Here is a 15,925-nt window from a genome sequence, read left to right as displayed (position 1 = left end):
GAGAACAGTTATTTATGCCTTTCACAATAAATAAGCAACCCAAAATAGGGCAATTAATTTTTACAGTGCACACTGGTACCCTTGCCGATAGCGGCAGCAGTATACAGTAGAATTTTGTTCATACGTATTGGGAAAAAAATACAAGAAAAAAAAACTGTACTAGCTGGGCAATTGTATGATCTGGTCACCAAAACATTCAGCAGATTTGGCTATAGCTGACATCTACGTAATGCGAAATGTTACGTGAATCATTGCCGCACGAAATGCTGACGAACGCCGATCTGGTGGGGTCCAAATGGCCCAAGAACCGCGGTGTCGTTTTTGTGGCATTGGCAAGCTTACATCTGCACTCCTCGAATTCAACCAGAGTCATCAGCTCCTTTGGGGCGAACATTCCATCGGGAAACTTTGATGTGCCCACTTGGTGACAACTGTTGAGGCACAAGACGCTGATGCACGTAAAGCTCGTGGGGCCCGAGCGACCCGAGAAGCGCATTGTCATTTTAAGGCGGGGATGGGAAACAAGATCGACCTGGTGGGCAACGCTGCAACCTGATGCTATCAGAGCGAAACAAGGTGCTGACTTCGTGCCACCTGCAGTGGAGAACAGCAGCACGTTTGGGTTAATACCTATTGAAAGCATGCACTGAGCTTCCAACAGCACTATGCCATACCCGCTGTGAGACGGATAGGTGGACATGTTTATCGCTATGAATTGGCAGCGATAGCTGTGAATGGCAACATGCGACGACCTATGAGGATTTGCTGGTACCAGAATAGGAAACAAAATGCATGGTGGCATTTGCATGTGACAAGCGCGGGTGAGTACTGCAGGGAAGGTGCAGTTGCAGGCTCCCGCTCTCGCTCGCACGTGCCTTGCACCTTTTGTTTGCACAGGATCTGGCGGCCAGAAAGCGTATCATACAATCACAATTTGACCATATACCGTATTTACACGATTGTAAGTCGACCCCTTTTTTTAAATTTGAAAGTCTGAAGTTGGGGGGTCGACTTACAATCGAAACCGAAACATGGCCCCGCCAAAAAAAGCGATACCAACGGGAGCTACAACGTAGTTACAATTTCATGTTTGCTCTATGGCCCTACCCGTATCTTTTCGCTATCCCGCGTGTTTGTTCGCTTTTCGGAAGGGTTTTTCAACATTTTTGAGAATCTTACAGTGCATGCAACACTCATCGGGGGGTGTCAATAGTTGATGGAAGCGCCGCTGTTCCCATTTGCGGCGGCACCCTCAGAACGGCGGCGCTTGCGGGGAGTATCGATAGTTCATGGAAGAGCAGACACCGCTCGCGGGTTTCTCTTTCTCTGTTTAAAGCACGACCGGGTTTATTACTAGTCGGTCGTGGTTAAAAGGCATTGGTATTGGTTTGACGCGTTCCACTTGACTGCCGGCTACGTGCTACTTTTATGCTTCCCCAGTTGTCATGAGTGCTCCAGGACCACTAATCGTTCGGCACTCGTTCACAGCAGCGTTCAAGAGGGCTGCCATCCTTTACGCCGAAGAAACAAATCACTGCGCAGCGGGCCGCAATTTCGATGTTTCTAAACGGGTGGTGCGAGAGTGGCGACTGCAGCGAAGCGAAATGTGTGACAGCAAGTGAGAAATTTCCCACGTGCCGAAGTCTGGACGCTTTCCGGAGCTGTAGGCTAAGCTTGCGGCGTACGTCGCTGAAATGCGTGATCGGTCCCTGCCAGTGAAGTGCGACGTGGTCATGAAACAAGCCCGTACCTTCGCCTTAATTTTAAGCTTCTGCTCCGCCGTGAGTACGAGTGGCTGGCGGCAGAAGACTGCGAAATTACACCAACCGGACCTGTCAAAAGAGCCTCCCTGACGGCTGCGTGTGGCTGTGTGCATTTGGCGTGGGCTGCTGTTCTGCAAGATGTCCTGGTGCGGTCGTTTGCCAAATTTAAAATTTCGCTGGACCACGACGCGCTGTGGGACCGCAGCAACGATGACGATGGCAGCACTAGTGAAGACGTGTAGTCCAGTGACCATGTCAGCTACTAATAAATTTTAGTTATCGAATGCGCCCTCGGGTATGCTCCCCGATTTTTTTTTTTTTCCGGTCAAGCGATATGGGGGGGTCGACTTACATTCGAGTCGACTTACAATCGTGTAAATACGGTACTGCACATTGGTGCCAGAATATTGTGTTTTCCAGGAACACATTAAGCAATAAAAAAGAAAGCGTAAGTGCATTGGGAAATTTTTTGCATTCTCGATCACGAATGATTGCACCAGGAAATCGTACGAAAAGGGTTCACATCAATTAGGTTGTACTGTATACAGTCGATGCCTGTTAACTTGACCCTAGTGAGACCGACAGATATGATTGAATTGTCCGAGTTTTAATGGACAAATGGCGGCAGATTCATGTCTTTCTTCCTTTCTTGTTTTGCTTGAAGCAATCTACATGTAACGGCTCTTTCGTTTTTGCTCTTGAAGTGCAACACAATCAGCATGTGGCAAATAGCACTGATAGACTGTTGAATATTGGGTGTGACACGAGACAAAACAAGCAGGAATCATTGGCTTTATGGACAGAAGAAGCGTCAGCCCCCAAGAGATAAAGATAAACACATTCACACCTAAGGAAGTAGCACCGTCTGCTTAATTCCTTTACTTTTCAACCTTTGCTAATGCTGTGCACATTGGTGGGTTCGAATTGTCCAAACTAGCGTGCTTTGGCGATCGACCTAGACGAGTTCTCCTTTCATAGCAGTATATGGTTTCTCACCGCAACTTCTCAGTGCGTCCAAATTAAGTGAGAAGTCAAGTCAGTGAAGCGTGAATTAAGGGGGGACGCGCATATTGAGGCGAAAAAATCGCGTCTCGTAGGTTTGTGACGAATGCGCAACGATGACCGATCCACCGGAAAAATTCGCCAGGAGGCGATACTACGGCAAAAAGAAGAGATCAGCTTATAAATTTCAAATGCATTCCATTCCTTTGGAGAACATCGATAATCGTTCGCATCGTTCGCCGCCAACCACAAGTGATGCCAAAGCCACGAACGATGCCAAACTAGGCCTAGCCAGCTCGTCTACGAGTGAGTGTGTTTCGGAATGCGGCCGCATTCGGCGCGACACTGCAATGTTACAGCGTGCGTATTTGCTGCAGATGGAGATGAATGCTCAAAAAAACTTCAAGTTTTTGCGTCAACGCCACTGACAAAGCGGAAGTTGGATTTGCTCACTAGCGCCGACGGCACTACAGCCGCACCAGTCGACACTATGGTCAGTAGGACTCCGTGAACGCACTAATCGTTCCTCAAGTGCAAGGTGTGTGGCGGTAACGTCACAGTGGGCAAAAGCGAATGGGAATATGGCCTCGCCATAAAGATCGTTATCACGTGCTGCGGCGATATCGCGTCGGCGTGGAGCTCGACCCACGTGAACGGCAACCTTGCCGCGCGCGATGCAAGCCACTGGGAATCGGCAAACGGTGCTAGACAATGTTTCTGGCCCATTTGGGTGGTCATGGTCAGAGTGACTACATTCCTGGTGGCTTTTAGCCACTTTCACTGCAAAGTAGTGCAAAATTATTTCTGCACTTTTGGTTAAAAGTGAATGTATTTCTTTCTTTCTCGTTTTCTCAAAACAGCGATTTTTGACTTGCTGATTTGCAGCAGCGATATCTGTGCCTTCAAGGCAGGTAGAGCCATAGTTTTCGTTGTGGCTTATTTGTAGCTGAGTGTGCAAAGTACACAATGGTAGGAACAGAAATTGGAATTTATGCTTTAAGATTTTTTAGTTCTGCTTTAGATCACACAGTAGGGAACCTACATTTGGAACAGTAGATATTGAATTACTATCGAGTTACTAATATTAGTTACATCAAAAAGGTATTCCTACCATTCTGTTCCCTATGTTTTCTAGTACTAGGCATGTGGCAATATGAATTCTTGTAGCGCGGGTATTATTCTTTGTTTCTGCAAATGATGAACAATGAATCTCATTTATCTTGACAGTAAATGGCCTACTGGAAAAATAATTACACATTTGAAATCATCACAAGAATCTTAATAAGGTCCCGAAGTTTAATTAATATTGATGAAAAAATGAATATTATATTATTAGCAGTCTCCCCCCTGAAAAGGACTGTTGTCGTGTTGTTAGTGTGGAGAGAAAGCGAATGTCCTCCGCAGCTTTTCAAGCAGCTGCAAAGTGGACACAGCGAGGAAATCCCTATCCAGATTATTCCCCTAGAGCGTTCTGAGCCATTGGCTATGACAATTTCATGCATCCAGGATAATAAAATGACTTTTTCACATGGTGGCTAGTTTTTTCCACTTTTCTCAACACGCTTTTTTTGATAATTAGCAATTTTCCGGGAGGCACAGTTACTTGCATAATCATGCAATTTGAAAAATTTTTGCTTTATCCGATAGCTAGGCTCCCAGGGAGTGCAGTAAGTCTATAATACCACATTTGTGCACCTTGAAACATATTGAAATTTTGAGGAAGGTAAAAAAAATATACATATCGCCATGTGAAGTTACAACTTTTAACTTTTGTAACTTTGGATAGAACAGAGGTAGAAACATGAGACAATGCTTACTGCACTCCTTGAACATTCAGGAATACTTTCACATAACTTTTACATTTCTTACTGCAAAAAAGTTCTGCCAGTCATCCTGAAACATGGGAACAGGAAAAATTGTATAAAATAGTTTTCTCTTTATATATAGAAAAACTAATTACATATTTGCATCAAGCACATCAAATTACATATTACCTACAAATTTCATTCCTCTAGCAGCAATATCAATAATGGTATTACTCAAGGCCCAGGTCCCCCCTTAACGGGAGTTGACAGTATCTGAAGTAAAAGTTGAACATTCAGTGTTCATGGCCTCACCAAGGCGTAGTACTCAGACTTCACACGCTCCATCTCAGACTGCAGAGTATGGTCCAGGTGAAACTGCAGCTCTTCTGGCATCGGAAGGGCAGCACGAACAGTTCCATCATTCTGAAGTGCGTTTCCAAGAATGTTAACACCTAATGCAACTGATTGATCACACTGTTCATTTATGCTTAACATAACACACTTATTAGGCACAAGAAGAAGGGGAACAGCAGGGCTTGATTTTTGTAAGTCACTAGCATCTAAAAACAACAGACAATAACAGCAAGGAAAGCATAGGGTGAATTACTTGATTTTTTTTAAATTTAGAAACGATAAATAAAGGTAAATCAAAGTGGACGGAAAAACGCCTGGCTGCAGGTGGGATACGAATCCATGCCTTCGCATCATGTGTGTTACTTATGTTCGTACCAATTGAGCTACCGTGGTGTTGTTTCTCCACCTACTTCATTGGGCATTTGTGTATGCGTATTATATTGAGCCCTGGGAGTGTTAGCTAGCCCCCAAACTCACAGCTACGGCCTTGACCACAGCACTTGATCACTTGTCTAGTTACAGACATTACTGAGAAAGGAGTGATGTACACCTAATGGCTCAGAGTATTGAATCCCACTACTACGAAATGGAAAAAGCCAAGAATTTGTGCACACAACATAAAGTATTGTATAACCTACCCTTCATTATAATGTACACCCAACTTTCACGGAGACAACTGAAAAGTACAATGCCTTCAGTTGTAACACACACTGCAATTTCCATACTTCATGAAATTTTAAATGTGATTATAGTGATATCCCACTAATTAGTTTTTCATGGTAAGAGGGAGTGAAATGGTTACTTGTTCTCACTTGAGCAAGAAAATGTATTACATTTGAGACTGTGTGAAGAGTGTGTCACTCATTGTCCCTGTCACAAGCTTCCTTATCACTGTTGATAGCTCCAGAGAATGCCATTCGGTGCCATCAGTTGCTTTTTAGACACAACATTTCTTAAAAGGAAAGTTAGATTTAAGACTTATTGAGCCAAAACTTAGATATATATTTATATTTAGGTACTTAATTCCGAATATGGGGTACTTCTTTGTTTATTTCATTTGGTTCTAATTTTATGCAAGCTTCCTTTACTTAATTCCCAGAAAAAGTGTGGGAAAAATCAGTTGCCGAGATTTTGCTAAACCGGGTATCGATGGCTTCCGCACGATTCAGGGAATCCAATAAGACCAACCTTATTACTCGGTCTCCGTAAGAACAAGAGATGCGAGATATTGAAGTTGATAACTAGAATAGTGTTTTCCTAAAATCTTTCTTTGAAGTCTTGCAACTTGCATAACTTGTGGAAACTTGCCTTAAATTTGGACAAAATGAAATAAACACAATGGACCTCACTTTAAGAATTGGTACATAAAATTACCTGTGCAATCAATGACAGGTTTTCTGGAGGCCTAATTTTCAGGACATGCCCAATAATTGGACACCTTCACGGCACCGCCAAGTACCCTGTAGAGTCGCTCTATAAGAATGTCTAAAATTTCAAACGCAAAAGCTATTCGCCGTCCGATATCTCGCACCTTTTCCCGTGACCACAGGTCCGAAATGGCATTAATCGAAGACACCACCGTCTCCATTTGGTTATCTCGCACCCTCGAACTGGCACTCTCTTTCAATGATCTGCTGGCAGCCGAAGCCACCACCGCGGGAATGTTAGGCGTAGCTGCTTCAACGTTTGCTACCCAGATTCTTTCTGTTCGGTGGCGTGTTTTTCATTCAAACAATTTGTTGCTTTTAGCAAAGGCACAGAATCCGCCTTTGTAATCGTCACCAATGGCTTCGAAGCTCGGAAAGCACGACATGTTGCATAATGCCGGTTTCCGACAGACAGCTTCACCTCCATACTTGCCGAAGCGTACCTTTACCTTTACATTAAAGCGTACGCTTTACCTTTACCTTAATGCTACGCGGCGAAGTATATGCAAAGTATTGCGGTGAAGCATACCCAGAGTGGGACGGGGCAATTGTTACGGGGCACGGTCAATATTCCTTAATTACGCAGGCGTGTACCCGTCTTTTCCTGTCACAGTACTGGCGCCAATACGCCTAATGAGTGTACAGACAGGTCTTCAGGGCTACTTCTGATATGCCTGTGGCAGTTTGAGTCCTTGGGGGCAGTAAAAGGCATGCATTCAATTTTCTGGACTGCCTGATTTTTCAGATGCTTTAGGCCATGAAGGCCTATCTATGACGTTTCAACATCATAACTTACAGTATAACTTTTGTCCACGACCCAACTTTCCTCCTAAACATCTAACGGACCATAGCAGTCTAAACAAATGAATGGGCACAAACCTACAGCAGCTTCTAGAGCTGGGGTGCTATGGATTGTGCCAAATTCGGTACATTCATTCATGCAAACTGTGCTGGCACTTTGTGTTATCAACAACAGAACAAAACAATTTAGAACAATGTTTGCAGTTCCACAATTCCAGCAATGAGAACTTACCGGATTAAGTTTGGTTGCCAGATATGTCAAGTGTACGTAATGAGCACAGGTAACAGGAACCATCCCATCAAATGGTGTGTGCTGACGACAAAGAAAAGAGACATTGTAGTTGGTAGTGGCTATCAAGAACATGACAAGAGTGCAGTAAATGCTGCCCTGTTTATTCAAATCGGCAAACAATAGAATCTGACTTGTGAAGCCAATCACAGTATGAAAGAATGCCTCAGTCACAACGCTGAACTATACTACAAAAGAGTTAATATGACTGGCAAGCCATCTGTACATGCATTCAGACTGAAAATGAGAAGACTGTGCCTCACACTAACATAAACACGATATATCCCTCGAACGAGCAATTAGTATGCCATAATATTGTCACAAGTGTTTCTGAAAACCCACAAATGAAAGCTTGCAATGAACCATGCTTATTGGCCACACTTGTCGGCCAGATCTATCGATGTTCAATGACACCCCTTGCCCGCTCTAACTATAATTGTGCAGGGATGTGCATATACAGTCAACCAAGGAATAATAAAGAAAAATATGCACGTTTATTAGCTTGCAACTTTACTACAGTATAGCTGACACGAGTATTGTAGATACAAGGTAAATCTGCAACCATAAATAAAGACAGTTTTACTTGTTCATGCTGCTGAGGCTGCACCTGTTTCTGATATCATACCCCTTTAAGGCATGCCTTTACTATCGTTCTGAACCATGGCTACTAGAATTGGCAGTTCCTCGGATAAGCATGTCTGCAAATAATTTTTTTTATGTTGCTGGAAAGGTGCTCTCCAAGTATGCTGGTGATGAAATAATTGTTTTCATATTTGATGTTCCTGTGAAGAGTTCTCACATGAGTTCACATTCTGTAAACTTAACGAAACTCACTGGAGAGCTTAAAATGTTTAATTCGATTGGCAGCTTTACACTTTTCGCAATTCTGAAGATGCAGGAAATGTGGTGATACAAAATTTTCAATGGACGAAATGAATTGGCACCTGAAGGTGGTAACAGTATAATGTGACAGTATAATAAAGAGCTTTAGTGCAGTGTAAGTGCCACTACGCTATACACACAAGGGAATAGCGGGGTCAGACTGCACGTGCGCGGAACACTAAGGCAGCTTTGCCCATAGCATGCTTCCGCTATTTCTGAAATTTAGCCCGAGACGTTACAGCTCGCAAACATGGCTTAGTGTCAACAACATGGCAGTGATTTCGAGTGACAGCCGCCAGCTTCATGTTTATCAAGTTGTCGTCCTGCACTGTTTGCTTCATTCATGGATTTGTTTTAGATTTGTGTCATGATCCTTCCATGGCAAAGCTTAGTGAAAACATGGTGCTGCTTCTGAGATCCGTCCTAGAATTTTTCAGCTTAAGGCTTAAACAGACACTAAAGGCTAATATATTAAGTCAAGCTAGATTAAAAGATTAGGCTTCTGTAATAATGAATTCTTCATTCGTAACAAAAACAGAGCTTCTGCAATTGAGAAAATGACCTAAACAGAAAATCGAAGTGGCACCATCTGTTGCCGACTATGGTACCTCTTACGTGCGGCGTGTTACGGTTGGCGTGTAACACCTCGGGCAAAAAGGATGCTCAAAGACCATGCCTAGCCAAAACGGAGGATAGATTCCCAATTTGCTATAGTTGCCTCGAATGGTTGCTGGTCTGGCAGGTGCCCCGCAGTGATGACAGGCCCTTTTGTGTGTGTGCAACCAAGGGGAGAATTTCCCGCGAACTGTCCAACTCTAGGGGAGAACACGTTCCGCAAACCAGACAGGACTCCCGGGTTGCTGCCAGCGGGAAAACATCGCCCAGGAAAGTGGGAGCAGCCGAAAAGCAACGAGGAGAACTCTGTGCATGTCATGTGACGTTGACGTGAGCAAGATCCCGCCTACAATTTTGTGGGCCTACTTAAGGGGCTCCGCAATGTACTTTTGATCATTCATTCTCGTCTTTTTATCCTTCACCAACCCTTGAATAAACAGTGCAAGCTTCGCACTAGAAATCGCCTTGTCCTTGCCTGGTCGCTATGGTCTACCGGACACCTGCAGCCCACCGACAACGACATGCTACCCTATAGTAACGCCGGTCGAGCTTCTAGAAACAGGCGTCTCAACAGGCGTCAGCGCCTCTGATGCGCAGAGAGTGACCTTGACCCACTGTTGCGAGTGGCGTGTCACGAGTGGCGGGACGGCCGAAGCAGCAACATGTGGCAATTGACCACACTGCCCGCTCCGACTGTGTAGGCTTAAGTGACTCAAGAACCTGAACCGAAGCAGAGCCACAGAGCGACTCATGCAAGCTGGGGCGGTGTTCTGCAAGTGTCCACCTAGTAGGTATGCCTATTTCGTCTGCTGATGATTGGCTAGGGGTGCCTGTCTCCTTCTGACGCATACCCCAGCCCAGCCAATCAGAACTTTAGCAGCAAACGAAATGGACATGTCCAGTAAGCGGACACTTGCAGAATACGCCCCTCCCTTCCCCCGGACACCTGCACCCATCAAGCTTCGTATATAGAGCTGAATAAAGAGCCTACAAAAGACATAACAAAGGCATGGAGGGCAGTCATATGGAGACGACGTGAAGTCCTTTGCTTTGACGCAGGTGGTTCAAATTGAGAAGCCGCAGCGGGACCTTCGACGGCAAGTTCCTATGAAAGAAATTAGGCTTCTAGACAAATACTATGAGGTTCTAGCTTGACTTGATATGATATTTTCCTTTAGTGTCCCTTTAACAAGAGTGGTTGTACTAGCTGGGCTTGTCCTCCGAGATATTGCAGTGCACCCAGCAAGCCACACACACTGAAAGATCTCGGAGGCCATAGGTTACGAATGTACGCTTGTACAATACATGGTGCTACAACCAAAATTTTATGATCACCATCATTCGCAGAAAAGCGAAGTGCGTTCGGTGCCACCATGGTATGTGTTGTGCGGATAATAAGCATGCAGCATTGATATCGGTTAACATTTCGTGTGTACTACAGTCGCCGACCGTTTATTCGGACCTCACGGGGACTGCGGAAATGTCCGAATAAACAGGTGTCTGAAAAAGCAGATTAAGTAAAAAAAGAAAGAAATCCTTTATTTCCACGCACTTATTCGGGCTCGGCAGTAGGCTTGAAGAAATCGTGAATGTGCCGTTGCACGCCGTTTTGTTTACGCGCAATCAGATAAGCCTGAATCTCGGAGAGGTTCATACGGTCACTATAGGCGTCTGAAAGGACAGTCACTGCTTGTACTAGCTCCGCATGCAACGGCAGTGTAGCACATGGTGCGTCATCTTCAGACTCTGAGTCATCGTCCGGCGGTGTAGCAGAAACCTGACGAATGATCTCGCCGTCATCGAGTTCTGCACATGCGAGTACAGCATGTCAGCACCTGTGAAACTGTCAAATGAGACGGTGTCCGGAATCGCAATGCAACCACTGCGCAGTTTTTGGCAGAACATGTTCGGCATCAGTAGGGAGCACATCGGAAGGCGACAGATCCTAGGCCTCCCGGCACCCGCTTGCCCCAGCGCAGTCTGCGCGGGCACTGTCGGCGCCATTAGACACTTGACGCGATGTTTCCGTATGCCCCGTTGGATCACCGCAACCTCGACATAGCACACAAAGCAAACACCACCACGCCGTCACGCCAACACCAGTTGCACAAACGAAAAATGTAGCCTACTCGCAGCGTCGTGCACAAAGAAACAAACAAATCAGCTGCTGGATTGTCTTGACATGGCTTACTAAGCTGAGACCGGAACTACTATAGCAACTCTATCGAACCAGGCAGAAACGATGATGATATGCGGGGATTTCCAGTAGCGCCACTTCGTGGGGCAGCAAGGAGGCTCCGTCCAAAACAAAAATGGTGCTCAGCTAGTCGAACCATACACCGGTCAGAGTCGGTGCATGATGCTCTCGATCGAGTTGGCTCAAGGAATGCCCGAAAGATCGGACGAGAGGTGGCAACGTGTCCGAACTTTCGGCAGTTGTTATACATTATGGTCTATGGGGAGAATGGCGGTGCCATGAAGCAGACCAAATAATCGAGCATGTCCGAATTTTTGGAGTCCGAGAAATCAGTCGGCGACTGTAGTTTAGTGGTACTCAGTGAACTTCTACATCTAGGTGGTGTCACAACCCAAGTGCGTTTGCATTACCGTTCCGCTTACTTCCACTATTCTAAATGACTAATTTGCACCATGCTCTGTGACATATGATAGTGTTTGTGTTGCGTCATCCGGTAACGCTAACCCAAGCATTTTACACTATGCTAAAGCTTTCTAATGTGAAGGTGAAAGGCATCCTTGGCATTCCTTTGAATTGACAACAGATGACAAGGCTTATTCCCTGACAGATATGGTGAAGTGCAGAGTGGAGAAACAGATGATGGATGTGGCGGCACGCACTCCACGGCAGAGATGAGGGGACAACGCTTTTACTTGTAAACACACAAGCTGGTGTTGCTGTGCAGGGAGACGAAATGGTAGAGAGAAGGGGAGGTAGTAGTGCTTCATTATTCTAGTGACTTTGCCGCTAGCGAGAATGGCAGTGGCCTCTTCGTCTAAAGACCAAGAGCTGGCAGTATTGCCTGGCAGGCCCCCGAGATTGCTGGCGCAGCTCGGGATACTTATGCAAGATACACCATCCGTTGCGGGCAACTTGAATTGCGGAAGAATTTTGCAGCTCATTCAGTTGTGACCAGTTGTGTCCAGTCAGCTATGCTGCTTCTTATTTCATCACAGCCAGTGTAACAGGGCGAATGAGAATGCCCATCAAGCTGTAATTTCCGACCGATACACCCTGCACTGTCGTTTGATTTTAACAGGCTTCAGATCAGGTCATCATCTGTTGTATACTGTAGCTTCTTTTGTGTTAAATCACTACAAGGCAGTGTTTCTGTTGGTACTGTTAAGGCATGCGCCACCAAATGAAGCAAAAGAAACAGGTTACAAGATTTTAACTATTATAAAGTGAAGAACACAATGATGCAACTTTTGCTTTAGATAACATGCAGAAATCTTTGCCCATGGCTGCTTTGCAATGACTGCTGCACCATCTTACTTACTCATTAATTTGAATGTCCCCGCCACAACGATAACTTTCCCTGTTGTTAAAGGGCCCCTGAAACGGTTCGGACAAATTTTGTAGATGCGTAGGGTACAGCTTAAGTAGGACATTCGCACCACAATTTAAGTGAAGCGTTACGTATTAATGGAGCTACAAGCGATTAGAAGTTACCCTCCTCCCTAGCCATGCTTTTCCTCCTCAACTCGTTCGCCGAGCGAGCGGGACTAAGCTCCGCCTTCACTGGTTCGGCGTCACGATGCGACGCCACATTGTCCACTTCCGGTTGTTTTGGAGCCCGCCCCCGCCCGCGCGAGACCTCTCCGCTTGCCGCTTGGCCGTCGACCCCAAGCGGAGCTATCGAAGCAGCGTGCGTTGCGAGTGGTTGCGAGCAATCTGTCGTAGCGCCGAACGTGTCCGGTATTCCGGTAACCACAGGCAAGCTGATCATTTCGGCAAATGACTGGAGGCATAAACTCAAGCTGATGAAGGAACGTTAGCGTAGACGTACGTGAGCGGCCTGATCAGTCTGCACGGTCCAGACACTTGTTGGCGCAGCGCTTAACCAGCCAAACAAAGCGCTAATATTGCTCTAACCAAGTGTAAAACATTTTAAACATTTATAAAAACAATGTGTTGATGATTACACCCCTGCAAAAAATACACACCAGCAGCAAAGAAGAATACACTTCGTTGCTGCTACTGTGTATGATTGAGCTCTGTGCCACCAGGTGGCTGCACCGTGCAGACCATTCACATTTGCCCTTCTGCTCATCTCATGGCTCATCCCGTTACGGCACAGTCAAGCGGCCAGACCCTGTCCCCTTGCGCTTGCGTTTGCCCTAATACCGAACTCGCGAAACGCTATTGCGTTAGCAATCTTCCGGTGTAAAGTGACGGCCACAAACGCGCAAATCCTGGCGCCGATCGGATAGCGGCAGTCTGATGCGCAGCAGCCAGTTCGCTCATACGCTGTCTTGCAGAGGGACGTGATGTCACAGCTTGACATATTGCCAGTCGCTACTTTTGCAGTCCACAAGGCAACAAAGTCGAATCATAGTGCTCGCGAAAAGACTGAGACCGACTCTGATCGCGGAGCTCTCTTCAAAACAGGGTACGTTGTATACAAGCAGACGACCATTGATGTTTGCCGGAAGTGCTTGGGTGTACTGAAAAATTGTCCTTGTGCATTCTCTTTATGTTACTTTCTTTTTATAAAAACAAATTAACTAACATTCCAACTATTACAGTCGAACCCCGCTACAACGAACGCCGCTTCAACGAAATGTCCGGTTCAACGAATAATTCTCAGTTCCCCGTCAGCTGCCCATAGGAGTCAATGCATAAATATCCTCACCACAACGAACACTTTTTCTTATGCCGTTCCGCTTTAACGAAATCTGATGAAGTAATTCCAGGCTCGAAATTTAATTTGCCGCGCAGGAAACGCAATTTCGAACATTTTGCACATAAAAAAGCGTCTGCAAAGTTATCATCGCGCGTTGGCACCGCAAGAAACTGCCGCTGATGACCGAGCATGGGGGCCGCCATTGCTCGATGGCGACGGCGATGAGACTGGCCTACCTTTGGGATTGGCTTGAAACTTTTTAGCCGCAGACAATCCAAAGCCGACGCTCAGTCGTCTCGTCAGTCCATGCTGCATCTCGGCGCCGTCGGTGCGTAGTTAGTGCTGTTCGTGTTGTGCACGTGTTGCGGTGTTCGATTTTTAGCGTGCTTTCCGACATGGCGCCGCCATGTCGAAAGTTTTTATCCCTGGAGGATAAAGCTTGGATCCTGGCCGAAGTCGAAAGTGGAGAGAAGAAAGGTGACGTTGCGAAGAAGTTTGGGATTTCTCCCAGTTCGCTGTCCACCATCTTGAAGTCAAAAGAAGCAATAGCGCAAGCTCTTGCTTCAGGCACATCAGCCAAGAGGAAGAAGCTGACGCCGTCGGCGCACGAAGACCTCGACAAGGCCATGTACACGTGGTTTGTCGAGACGAGGGCGAAAAACATACCCATCAGTGGAAACGCCGTGCAGCAGAAGGCCCTGAATTACGCTTGCCTGCTGGGGATTGACGATTTCAAGGCGAGCACAGGCTGGCTCAGCAGATTCAAGGCCCGCCATGACATTGTCGGCAAGACGCTCTCTGGCGAGTCGGCATCGGCAGACACAGGCAGCGCATCCGCCTGGATCTCCACAAACGTTTCGGCGTTGTTGAAAGACTATGCGAAGTGCGACATCTACAACGCTGACGAGACAGGCCTGTTTTACGAGATGCTGCCGTCTAAAACCCTCGAAATGAAAGGTCAGCGTTGCCACGGTGGGAAACACAGTAAGAAGCGCGTGACCGTGCTGCTGTGCGCCAACGCGGACGGATCCGACAAGCGCCCACCGCTAGTCATTGGGAAGAGTGCAAGGCCCCCCCGTTGCTTTAAAGGTAATAGGAGCCTTCCCGTAAAATATGTCGCCAACAGCCGCTCCTGGATGACGCGGGCCATTTTCTCCGAGCGGGTCGCGTCATTTGACTGCGACATGAGGAGGCAGGGCCGGCGGGTGTGCTTATTGCTGGACAATTGCTCTGCCCATCATATTCTGGATGTGGAGCTCACAAATGTGGAGCTGAAGTACTTTCCGCCGAACTTGACCAAGGTGTCATTAGAAGTTTGAAGTGCGCCTACCGCCAGCGAGTGATGCAGCGTCTCCTATTGAATGTGGAGACCGGTCGCGACACGAAGTTAGACCTGTACATGGCGCTGCAGATGATGGCTGCTGCGTGGGCTGCAACTGGACGGCCAGTTATTGCGAACTGTTTCACGCACGCTGGCTTCAAGCTCGGAGATCCAGACACCGACTCCGCTGAGGATGCTGCTGACTGCAACGGAGCAGTGCATCCGCCAGCAGACGTAACTGCATCCTGGGCGGCCCTTCAAGGTGCCGGAAGTGTGCCATCCAGTGTCGAGCTGGACGACTTCATCGACGCTGACATCAATGTGATCGCCCGGGAGGAATTGAGCGATGAGGACATCATAAAAAGTGTCCGCGACGATGGGGGGCAGTCGGATGACGACGACCTGCACCCACCGGCCACATCTCGCGTACTGGATGCGTTCGATGTCATCAGAAACAGCGTAGCTGTGCATGATGACGACGTCGCGATGCAGCTACTCGCCGAATGCGAAAATCGAGTCATGATGCTCCTAGGAAAAAAAAGGAAGCAGTCGACACTGCTTGACTTCTGGAAATAAAAGTTTGTTTGTGGTTTACCAGTTCAGGTTAGCCATATTTTTGTGAATTTCACAACAACGAAATTTTCGCTTCTACGAATTTTTTTTTGTGCACCGTCAATTTCGTTGTAGCGGGACTCGACTGTACGAAAATCATTTGTTTACCATAAAGTTGGAAAAATTATCTATCACGCGCCCTGATCAGCCAATCGGAAAGCTCGCCCCACTGACGTCATATGGGTGATTTCG

The 15,925-nt window shown here is 46.6% G+C and overlaps 1 protein-coding gene and 1 pseudogene across 1 annotated transcript in view; one reads left to right on the top strand and one right to left on the bottom strand.

Annotated features, from left to right (window-relative positions):
* Positions 1 to 15,925, bottom strand: part of CROT (Carnitine O-octanoyltransferase) — a 220,813-nt gene that overhangs the window by 22,217 nt on the left and 182,671 nt on the right. The window contains exons 10-11 of the mRNA XM_055075955.2: positions 7,385 to 7,465; positions 4,883 to 4,993 (exon numbers count right to left, since the gene is read on the bottom strand). Of these exons, the coding sequence (XP_054931930.1) occupies positions 4,883 to 4,993; positions 7,385 to 7,465 (192 nt within the window). The remainder of the gene's footprint in view (positions 1 to 4,882; positions 4,994 to 7,384; positions 7,466 to 15,925) is intronic.
* On the top strand, positions 13,708 to 15,697 carry LOC140216161 (tigger transposable element-derived protein 6-like; annotated as a pseudogene).

The sequence above is a fragment of the Dermacentor andersoni genome, chromosome 2, assembly GCF_023375885.2.
Source record: "Dermacentor andersoni chromosome 2, qqDerAnde1_hic_scaffold, whole genome shotgun sequence".
Lineage (NCBI taxonomy): Eukaryota > Metazoa > Arthropoda > Arachnida > Ixodida > Ixodidae > Dermacentor > Dermacentor andersoni.
The sequence above is the reverse complement of the archived record's forward strand: the minus strand, read 5'-3'. Positions and strand labels throughout refer to the sequence as shown.